Source organism: Biomphalaria glabrata, chromosome 14, assembly GCF_947242115.1.
Source record: "Biomphalaria glabrata chromosome 14, xgBioGlab47.1, whole genome shotgun sequence".
NCBI classification, from domain to species: Eukaryota; Metazoa; Mollusca; class Gastropoda; family Planorbidae; genus Biomphalaria; species Biomphalaria glabrata.
Window position 1 is genome coordinate 15,115,633 of NC_074724.1, and position 12,371 is coordinate 15,128,003.

The 12,371-nt window shown below is 32.2% G+C and overlaps 1 protein-coding gene across 9 annotated transcripts; it reads left to right on the forward strand.

Moving 5' to 3' along the window:
• The first annotated feature begins 94 nt into the window (after positions 1 to 94).
• Positions 95 to 12,371, forward strand: LOC106071735 (uncharacterized). 9 transcript variants are annotated; one of them, XM_056010864.1, is made up of 8 exons: positions 162 to 262; positions 853 to 886; positions 2,017 to 2,124; positions 2,266 to 2,595; positions 5,203 to 5,388; positions 5,555 to 5,626; positions 5,959 to 6,099; positions 9,209 to 12,371. In XM_056010864.1, exons 3-8 carry the CDS (start codon positions 2,061 to 2,063, stop codon positions 9,484 to 9,486), a joined length of 1,071 nt encoding a protein of 356 aa, XP_055866839.1. In that variant the 5' UTR covers positions 162 to 262; positions 853 to 886; positions 2,017 to 2,060; the 3' UTR covers positions 9,487 to 12,371. The 9 variants fall into 9 exon arrangements, with proteins under 9 accessions (XP_055866845.1, XP_055866839.1, XP_055866843.1 ...); XM_056010868.1 differs by having other exon boundaries at positions 193 to 262; positions 2,021 to 2,124; XM_056010870.1 differs by lacking the exon at positions 853 to 886 and having other exon boundaries at positions 95 to 170.

Below are 12,371 nucleotides of genomic sequence, written 5' to 3' on the forward strand. Positions count from 1 at the left end.
GATTACGGCCTACGCGTCATGCATTTACTCATGCATATTAACCCTTGACCTAAATTCTGCCAAGTAACTGGTTTTCCCGACTCTAATAGCACTAGGGAAAAAGTAGCATTTGTAAAATTTGTCATATCATATGGAACGATGAATTTACCTTTATCTTTGTGTCTTTCTGAGTATTTTATTAGATATTGTTTTTGTATTTGAAGATTAGTTCAGTGTTTTATGTATAATTGCTACTATCCTGAAGGTTTTCTAATTTAGTAATGTAAGATTTATAGCATATACATACATATATATATATATATATATATATATATATATATATATATATATATATATATATATATATATATATATATATATATATATATATATATATAACAATTGATTTTCTTGCTGCAACCCCATATGAACCTTATATTATTATTTTGGACAATGAAATTAAAATCATGTCTTGAATATTCCTTAAAATAGGTGAATCTGATAGGGATCCGACGGGTGCGCCTCTGAGTTTGTGTAATAACACAAACTCTCTTTGTAATCTTGTTAATTATACGATTCCAATATCCTTTAAAATATATTCTTGTATTTGTTTCTATTTTTACACATAAGTTCACAAGTAAATTAATTAGTGACACTTTGCCAATACGTATAACAATTAAATAACATATCATTCTGGAAATACCCGATGTTCAATTTTTCGTTTCCACTAAATGTTTTAATTTTGTTTTTCCGTTCACATTTGTACTATGGCACTATCCCTCTATACATAATACATTTTCTATTTCTTATAATTAAATCCTATCTTTGAACAAGTTTAACAAGAATTGAATATAATCTTCTTTTACTTTTTAGATATCAACAGATTTGTTTAACAGTTCGCCTAAATGTATGTATGTATGTATGTATATATGTATGTATGTACCTAATTACATAAAATAAATTTTATAAACTTTTTAATCGTATAAAAATGACAGGTTAATAAAAAATAATATACATTATTATGGGTATTTTATAATAATTTTATATCAACAAAAATTTTATTATACTTCCTAAAACTATTTTTCACTTTCTTCATGGGTGGGTAAAAGGAAAAAAAGAAACTAATATGTTAAGCTATTTGACTATCTCTTACAGTTTTCCTAGCAATCTGGGACGTTATAATTTGTCAGACATAGATAATGGTTTCAGGGTTTGATAATATATATATATATATATGATATGAGGCATATTTGGCATTCGTCATTTTCCTTAGAAATCTCTATGTCATTTTATGCGCTGGAATATCGTTCGGACTTATTGATGGTCCCGAGCTCAAACCCTGCCCGCTCCCATCCCCCGTCGTTCTGCGGCAGATTTGGACTAGGAAGTACATTATCTTCAACTCTGAGGGAACATCCGAAACATGTCAAACATTTTGCAAACATCTTACAAACATAAATAGAATTAGAAATCATAGACAACCATCATATTTCATAAAGTAGGAATGGATTTGATTTGTTTCAAAAAGGTATCTTGTTGTATTAACAAATAGATGTCCATATGGTAAAAAAATGACCTTAATGTAAAAAAAAAACAAATCTAGCGAGTATTTTTAGAGACAAGAAAATACTGTTTCAAGCTAAATTGCTATGATCTTATACTTTGCATCAAATGTTTCATTATCATCTGTCCTTAGGCTTGATGTGTACGGGTATTGTAGCCAAATTCGTCCACATTTTCCCCTCTGCAGCTCTTTTTACGAGGATATCAAAACAAAGGCCGATCCATTATTTTGCGATTGGGTAAACTTTTCTTCGAGTTTCCTTTACTGTATCTTGAAACTCAGATCAGCCATCACGGCATTAATATGCACAATGGGTTATCAGACAGATTGTAGACTTCTAAAGCTAAATTGTATTATTTTTCTGGTATCTCATACCCAGCTGTTTCCGTAGCATTTACACTTAAATACATATAAAACATACATAATCAGCTAAGAATTTTTTTCGTTTTTTGAATATATTTTATTTGACAAAGGTAGGTGACAAAACCATTGCTATGGATTAAATATAAGGAATGTAATGAATCCATCATACAACATGAAAACGGCTACATTGCTTTTAATACATATGCATTTCTTGTCAGGTGAGTCAAGTGTTATACATTTTTAACGTTTGTTTATTAAATTTTAATTCAATTTACAATCAATCAATAATGTCTTTATATTTATACTCGTTGCTTTACTTCATTAAAAATTATGAAATTATTGTTATATATTAAAATCAGGAATGTCCATGGACTGTAGACCCACACTTATTGGAGAAACGAAACAATTCCACGTCATAATCAACCACACTTATTCAGAACCATTGGAAGTTGTTTGGTTAAAGGGAAAGTCTCCAGTATCTATGTGCAGACAGACACTGGCGTGTTACGATTACCGAAACATAAAGACAGAGACGAAGCTGCAGTCAATTGGTGACGGCTTGTTTGGGATTAGCATAACCCTTAGTAACGTGAGCAGAAGTGATGAGGTGTTATGGTCCTTGAAATATCTAGGTCTGGCCAGCCTGAAGAACTCCAGTGCACTTTACAGCTGTGATTTAAAAGCGTTTGGTAAGTTGATATAAATTTACAAAACACTTCGCTCATCCAGTATTACAATACTAGCCCACCCGCGGCGTAGCATACGCCGCTAGTTAGTGAAGGGTGAATTCTTCCTGAAAGACACAGTTGTCGAAAGGGGTCGGGTTTTGGCAAATGACTGTGTGTGCATACCTAGAGAGTGAGGAGGCGTGAGTGCGGGCGGGAGGGCCGGAGGAGGGTTAGAGAGTCGGCGTACGTGCGTCGTTTACGGCATTGTTTGGCGACTTAGATAAAAATATATAGAAAGAAGATTTCTTGTTTTCCTCCCCTTTCCTTTCTTTTCTGAGCAGCACCCTCTGTCGCCTCGAAAGTTACTTGGGTTAACTCTAGTTCGACTTGCAGAAATAAAACTGTTATCTTTCATGACGTTTTTATTGAGGATTAGAGAGTCGGTTTGCGTGCATAGTGTCCCTCATGGTTGAGTGACGTAGAGAATTATATATATACAGATCTAACCGACCACAAAAAAAGAAATCGTTTATTCCCAAACTACATTCCACGGGCCATAAGCGTACTATGACTCGGTCCCTCTGAAAATTCTGTATTGTTTAGAGATGCCTCATTTGCTTAGATCCATTGAAATGGAAGAGTATTTGTTGTATAATGTTCTTGACATGCCTGTTAAAATTTATATAACGCAAATAAGACGCACATACTTGTTCAACACTGGCTTATATTTTACACTTATTTATTTACGTGACCCTTTAAAATAGCTAACGACAAAATAGTGGCGACTAAAAAGTGCGACAAAATAGCAATGCCAAAAAAGCACCCATTACAAAATAGCTCCAATATTTATTAACCTTTTTTTAATGTTATTAATTTTAATATTTTAAAATATAGATTCAATAAAGCACACAATATAAGATACAATATATTATAGCCAAAGCGAATAAATTTTATGCTGATTTATTTTCCAAAAATGCACTTGGAAAACACGCAGGCCTAACGACTAAGTATAAACATAAACAGGATTGGGGGTAGGTCTATTTTTCAGTGGCTGATTGTCCTGTATTAAAATAACGAACGTTCCATAATGTGATAAGTGCTTAACAATGAAAAAAAAAAGACAAGCAATAGAATGAGTGAATTGGTCAGTCGCAGCCTGGGATTAACCAAACGTGTTGTTGAAACAGTGTTATGACACGATTAGGAATTAGTTGTTTGTTTCGTAAATAGGGGAAGTTTGAGACTTAGAGACAATGACGCTACAAATAAAAACAAGACTTTCAACATTTCAAATAATATAAAATGTTTTACAACGGAAATGAAACATATGAAAATAATGAAGCGAAAGTATTTTTTATAATGTTCTATTTATACCTTCAGAAGTAAAACACATTTTTCTATCTATTATCATTAATCTTGGAGAGATTATGAAACTTTCGCAATAACCCTATCCATGGCTTTCATTTCCTAAACTCTGGTACTAATAAATAAATTCGTTCTATTTTGTGTCGTGCAATTTTGTCGGGTAATTTCGTTATTATCTACACATCATTTTGTCGGCGCCATATTATGCTTGACTGGAAACCGGAAATAAATTCTTATCCGCGATTGATCAAATCACAGACCCATATATAATATATATATATATATATATATATATATATATATATATATATATATATATATATATATATAATATATATATATATATATATATAATTCTTATCCGAGATTGATCGAATCACAGACCTATATATAATATATATATATATATATATATATATATATATATATTTTTATGTACGTAAACTCTTTTTCAAGCTCTAAGCGGAGTCGCCCCAATCAATCGTTTCTGTCTTACAAAAGTAATGATCTTTAGTTTTCAAAGTTTAAAAATAATGCAAAATCATTTCCTGGATATTCACGAAAATATATGAAACAAAGCCATTTCCTGTTTGTTTCCATTGAGATCATGTTTCAAAATTCATAGATCGAAATAATTCATGTTGATGTAAATCATTTTATGTTCGCTTAAATAGATTGACTACCTGATTACCTATATCTATCTAGATTATGTATCTAAAAATTTCAAAATAAGAATTATGAGACATAAGAACTTTTATGTTTGATGTTCAATTACTAGATCTAGATCTAAAAATTAAATTATATGTTACATAGGTTAGGGTTGAAAAAAACAACTTGACATCTTTGAACTACTTTACAAAACAACGCCTTGATCCAACTTACTAAAAAATGTTTACGACAATTTTGTAGTGTTAAAAAATCTCCAGTGACTCCAGTCTAGATATAGTATATATAAGTCTATGGTGGGCGCTATTTTGTCTGCTACGTCAGGTAACCATTTATTCCACAATACATTCCCTTTGCCATTTAGTTTAAATTAGATGGACCTTGGTAAAAAAATAATACTTAAAGTTTTCTCTGAATATAAAAAGCAGTTTTTTTGTTTTTTTAAATAGAAAACATTCCTTGTAAACCTGCTAAATTAATGAAACGGAAACTCTACAGTTATTTCATAGATTTATGTTGGTATTTAGAATTAACAAACAATTTAAAATGGTTATCGATTAAGTCGTATTTAGTATTCAAAAGATTTGTTGTTCTTAGACTTTGCGGCCCTAGAACTACGGGACTGCCAAGATACTGTAGAAGAAGGCTCCATAGCTCGATGTTGGTGTCAAAAGAAAGTGGACTTCAAACAAAACATTTCACTGACTTGGGTGGACCAATCAAACAGAGTCATGGATAACGGAAGTCACATGTTATCTTTCATTGCCAAAAGAGACAATTTGGGTAATTATTGTGATACTATTGTATACTATTAAAATTTCTAATTAAAATTTTTGATACAATACAAAATATGAAGAATTAAATATTTAAGCTCGTTATTAATAGTTTCGATGGACATTTCATAATAATTTTTTTTTTTTCTTGAATTGTGTTTTATATATAATGGTAGGCTATACTTGCCGAGGCCACACGGTTGACGGCACTGAGAGTTTACCATTGACCTACAAACCAAATGTTCAATGTAAGTAACATTTTTATTTTAAATTGACATTCTCCAAATGTAATCCATAGAAAACGTAGAGAGAATTCATTTAACTTCCGCCACCCACTTTTAATTTTGATATAGACTTTATAACAAATGTTTAGTTTAAGAAATGTTTGTTTCATTTTATGTATAAAACGAACTTTTTAAATAGTTGACTATTGTTTCGTTTGTTTAGTGACATTTGCATTATTGAAATGTGTCTACTTTACATAATATAATTTGTTATAAATATTAACATCTGTATTGTACATCTTAACATAGATATTTTCCATACATTGGCTATAGCCTGTTTTTTGTTTTCTTTTCAGATAATGACAGTTCCATTACGTATTTCTATTCAGCGAGAGTACTTCCACGAATGAAGAGCTCATTTGTCTACTTATTTCTTGCTTCGATAACCTTGACTGCTTCTATTTACACAGCGTTGATTTATTTTTATTGTCGCAGGGGTGAGTAACATACAGTTGATTCCCATTAGTTATCTCACGTAAGTTTTGGTAAGTTGTACTAATCACGCTATTAGTGAGACTTTTTGACTCTAAAAGGAACATAGCATTTGTAGGTTCGGAAATGGATGTATAGTAACTTTTTTAAAACTTAAAACTAAAGCGAAGTTTGTATTAAAATTATTAAAAAATAACAACAACACAGTATTCCATTTCATGTTTTAGTTAATAAATTGAAAATATTTTTTTAATGATCATTTATATTTTGCTATTGTGACCTTAGATGCAATTTTTTTTTTGTACCAATGCGCAAATCTATGAATGAAGCTTGAGTAATTAGTGAAGAAGTCTGTGACTCTTTTAAAAACTTACTTCCCCTGAAGTTTTTCATTTAAAAGTGATGTATCTTTTTTTAATCTGCTTGCGAATATAATTTTAAAAATTTAAATGGTTTACTTTCGGAAAAGAAAAAGTAGCCCTTGCAACACAACTTTGAATGATATATCATGACGTCCGATTTTCATTTTCTATGCTAGTTTTTGAGAACTTAACGAGACGGACGGACGGACGGACGGACCACACAAATCTAAAAGCAGCTATTCTCCTTTCGGGAGCCGCTAAAACAAACTGTCAATTATATTGTTAATATACATGCTACAAATTACATTTTATATGGAGTCGACATACATTCTATTAATTAATGCCTAATGCAATCAGGAGGTAACATTCAAACACCGGCGAAATGCCAAAACTAGTGTTAAAATAGGAAATACTTTTAATCCTCAAGAAGGGACCCTTCTTGAGGATTAAAAGTGTTTCCTATTTTAACACTAGTGTCGACCACCTATCTTGATTGTTTTTGGCATTTCCCCGGTGTTTGAAGGTTACCTCCTGTTTATTTCATTGTTTGTATTTGACACGGCAGAAGAGCCATAATAATTTCTCTCTCTCTCTCTCTCTCTCTGTCTCTCTCTCTCTCTCTCTCTCTATATATATATATATATATATATATATATATATCATGGGCGTAGACAGGATTTTTTTTCGGGGGGGGGGGGTTTGGGGGGTGAATTCCCCACCCCCGACCCCCCCTCCCTTCCCGCGAAAAAAAAATTATATGTATTTATGTGTGTACAAAATCTTTATTACATTCTGACCCTTCATTCTTTCGGAAGACGTTTATTGTGCCCAAGAATAGGTTCTTCCATGAGTTAGTTGAAAAATTGTAGATTCCCCGCCATTACTAGCAAAGAGGTCTGGGGAGCGCTAGGAGCTCCCCATCGCGGGGCGAAGCCCCGCCGCCAAGCACTATTTCTGGTATTGAAAGCCAACAAAATGCATATTCTGAGGTATCTACACTGCATTTTCCTGCTATTAAAAAGTTTTATTTCAAAAACCTATAATGTCTGAAGCCTCTTCCCACCTACCATGAGGCCCTCCATGAATGAGTGGCATCAAGTTGTACTAGGATATCATTGCAACTCTTCTTATGCGTAATTCATTATGTCGGAGAACATGTCCCGCAAACATCATGAGTCGTTCTCTCACAATCTTACTAAAGGGTCGACTCCCAGTTCGGCATAGGATTACCTTGATTTAGACCCGATCTCTATAACTGACTCCTAAAATCTGTCTTAGCCTTCTTTGTTGAGCTACATTTAGTGTTTTTTGATTTCGGTAGATGACTATTCACTGCAGTTTATTAATGGAGCCCTGCCACTGGTAAAAATGTGTAACCTTTCTTGAATACGCTCTTGGAATTAAGTGACTGTAGTTTGCTTTAGATTTTATATCGAAAATAGAAGTTTTAACATCAAAATCTTCTGTCGGGGGTTTTCCACCTCAAAATGCTCTGTAGGAGGATCTTAAACTCAAAACCATCTGGAGGGGTTTAAAAAATAAAAAAAAAGCCATCTGTAGAAGAAGGGTTTAAACTCAAAACCCCCGATTGGCCTGGCTACGCTCAAATAATTTTAGTGTATAATTTGCTTTTTTTATATTGAAGATGTATTTTTAGCACCAAACCCCTCTGAATTGGGGTTTAAACCCCTTTCGGCAACGCTCTTAGCATTTTAAGTGCGTAATTAGCTTCTTTTCTTACACTGAAGATGTATTTAAATGCATCCTTAAACCCCCCTGGCGGGGGGTTTAAACTCAAAACCCCTTTGACTACGCTCATAGATTTTAGAGTGAGTTATTTTCTTTTATTTATATTGAAGAGGTACTTTTTAGCTTCAAACTCCACTGGAGGGTAGTTTAAACTCATAACCCTTTGACTACACTCATAACATTTTTAGTGTATAATTTGCTTTGTTTTTATTATTAAAGAGGTATTTTTTACCTTCAAACCCCGCTGAAGTGGGGTTTAAACTCAAAACTGAGTCAAAACAATTTAGCTAGGCTCATAACATTTTGAGTGCGTAATTAGCTTTTTTTTTATATAAAGAGGGGGTTTATCGTAAATTTTAGACGGGGTTTTAAAATCAAAATCTTCCTTAACTGTGCTTTCGGAATTAGGGGATTTTCGTTTTCATTTTTTTGTTTTGTTTTATAGAGGAGGGGGAGTTAACTGCAAAATCCCCAGGTAGGGGGTTTAAAACTGAAAACTCCTGGTAGGGGGTTTCAAACTAAAAAACCCCTAGTAGGGGTTTTTAAACTCGAACCCCACTGGTAGGGGTTTTTAAACTCGAACCCCCTGGTAGGGGGTTTTAAACTCGAACCCCCCTGGATGGGGGTTTTAAACTCAAAACCCCTTTGGTTGTGCTGGGGCAAGTGATGGTTTAGTATTAAAATCTCACCTAAAATAAACAAAATCAAAGCAAAAAATTCAGTCACTAAATTCCGGGGGAATTCATTTCGGAGGGGGGGGGGTTGAACCCCCCCCTGGCTACGCCCATGATATATATATATATATATATATATATATATATATATATATATATATATACATATAATACAAAACCATTATAACACCACAATCTAATCTACAATCCAATTAAATGTATCGTATAAACTACACAATGCCATCGTTAAATTAGAAATAATGTCTATCCAATGTGCGACAATGCTCTGGCAGTGTACGTCATAATACACAGGTATTTTGTGTCTACAGAAAAACGTTGTCTTAGAAAAAGGATTCCTAATAAAGATGAGATTGCTACTAAGAAGATGATGCATCCACATGATGACTGTATTAACACAATGGATGTCTCAAAAACAAAAAGTCACGCTCAGCTTTGCTTACCAAGAAACATCGGTGATTATACACACCTGAGAACAAATACGATTATTGATACTTTAGAATGGAACAAGGAACTCCACATCATAAATGATAGCGAAGACAGCGATGGGTATGGCTCAATGAATGACAGCTCATTTCGCATTGAATGATTACAATAGAAACTGCTTTGAATTTGCTGGGTACTGTATTTGAAATATCAATAAAAGTAATAACACATTTGGTTTGTTATAGCTCTTACAATGTAATCTGTAATTAGTGAAGTCAAAAAAAAAATGTTTATTTCGAAATACTTCTCTGAGCTCGAGATTCAACAAAAAGTTAATAGTTAGATAATAAAGAAATAGTAATACATATTTAATTTTTCATTGCCATTTGTATTTTAACAAAATGAAAATTAATGAAAACCCACCAATTAACAAAAATGGTAACCTCTACATTGTTATATTATATTTAAAATAAGTTATAAATGCATATATTTTATATGTATCAATTATATTACAAATGATATTATAATTTACTTCAATCGTGCAATGTAAAACAAAATGCTGACATTTTATTGGTGCGAACGGAGAAACTTGCAATAGCAGCATATATCTATTTTATAATTCATTTTTACAAATTATTAAACACTGATATATATATATATATATATATATATATATATATATATATATATATATATATATATATTATATATATATATATACACGGCGGATATAGCCCGCGACCGACGGTCCTTAGTTTGTGTAATGTTCCATTACATGACTAGTATAAAATCCAGAGAGAATAGGTTTATCACATTTGTTAAAAAGTTCAATTTTTCAATAGAGATATATTTATTTTGCTTTTAATTTTTAAGGTCTTCCTGATGTGGGAGAACCATCCAACATACACTACGGTCTCCGCGGTGATCTAAGGAACATTTATCCGAAGTTCTATCAAGAGCATTTTTGATTTCTTGTCGATACAAGCATACATACATGCATACATACTCCTTACATTATGCTTAATATATTAGATATCTGTTTGGTTGTGTGTGTGCATTTTTTTCTTTGCATTCTTCAATAGCAGAGTTCTTACACCTCCACAAAACGCACATTCACAAACACACACCTACACAAACTAACCCATTCTCAGGTACACACACAAACACAATCCTAAACCATTACACAGAGACTAGTTTGGTCTCACAATCCACATAGCTTTCAATGAGCTGCATATTCCAGATAAACTTTATACATTCGAATTTGTTCTATTCTGATTAGAAGCAACACAAGAACACGGACTAAGCAATGTTGAAACTAAAATTGGGGATCTAATTGACATCTTGAAGATTTAATTAGGAGGTGCGGTGGCTGAGCATTAAAGCGATTGGCTTCAGACCGAGGGTCATCGAGTTCGAAACCTGGTAAAGACTGGGATTTTTAATTTCGGCTTCTTGGGAGCAGGGCCGGTTCTAACTATTTCGGGTTCCAGTTTGAATAGGGGTAAGGATAATAGGTGAGAATTTAGATTTTGTATTATAAAAACAAAAAATTGTCTATTCATCACATTTTTATTATCGTCTTTTTTTTATAGCTCGTAGGATTGGCGTTTTTATGAGATTTTCAATATTTTCAGTAGATTTCGATGGCTTTTTCGATTTTGCATTTTCATGAGATTTCATGAGCTCCTGGAAAATCAGGAGGCTGTGGGAACCCTGTCATAAGTCACAAAGGTTTCATTTAATAATTTACAGCTAGAATTAGCGCGGGCATATGAGAGTGATGGGCCCTCTGCGGCCGCAAAGGTTGCAGTGGCTTAAAGCTGACCGTGTTTGGGAGCCTCTAATTGTACGCATATCTAATGTGTACCTGACTTTGGGAAAAGTAAAGGTCGTTGTGCTGGCCGCATGAGACCATCGTTAACCTTTGGCCACAGAAACTAATGCCCTATGGATCGCAAGGTCTGAAAGGGGAACTTTTTTTTATTAGTCCTAATTATTAAAGATAAGTCGATAAGTCAAGATTATTTCTTTAAATGAAAAAATAATTAATATCGATTGTCAGAAAATCTTTTTCTTTTCCTATTTTTATGCCAGGCTTATTTACAAATAAGAAGATGACATTTTAAAGAAAGTATTATAAATATTTATGACAGGATATTTTAATAATTTTTCATACATGTCGATAAAAACTATGAAAAGTTAGTTTTTTATTGATCCGGAGTACAAAATAATAAAGGACGTGTGGCTAAACTGTGTATTACAGTTGTATATTATAAGCACTTTTTAGTATTATAGAATCAATTTGTTAAGCTCTTCTCTCTGTAGCATTTTTATATGGGATCAGTGTTTGAATTTCATTCTATGATTTTAAACTTTTAAAAAGGGAATTTAACTAGTTGTAAAGAAGAACAACAGATTGAGACATTATTGAAATTAGATATTAATTCATATTTATTTAGTTGATAATAGTTAGGTTTAATTTAGTGTCCTTGATATTGCTTGAATTTTAGTGAAAATTTCACATAAAAGCGAACATAATTAACTTGTTGAAAAATTAGCAAAAATATTTATTAATGTGCATCATTATAAATAAAAGTCAATGCACTTCTTTATTTTTGTTTTTTCTTTTGTAAAAAGAAAAACTGCATCCTAATGCTATATTAGTTATTAGCAAAATACCACCATTTCATTTTGAAACACCTTAAAGGGTTTTTAAAAAATGTAATGTAAGTCAATTTATGTAGTAGTATCAATATTTATCATTATCATTTATTTGCAGCAAGTTCCTTTTTATTTATTTATAAAAATACTAAAATTATGTACATATAAACGCTTAAAAACGATTTTACGATGTTGAAACAATAAACAAATATTTTTTTTTTTTGAAATTATAGGACATGTAATAAGGTTATGTTATCAATATTATTGTCTATAATTTTTCCTTTAAATTGTAGACGTTAGTTCAAAATTATGAACAATGGCATACTACGAGTATATGTGTGTATCTAGCTGTTTATAATATTCAAAGAATTAAACTGCTCAAAGTGA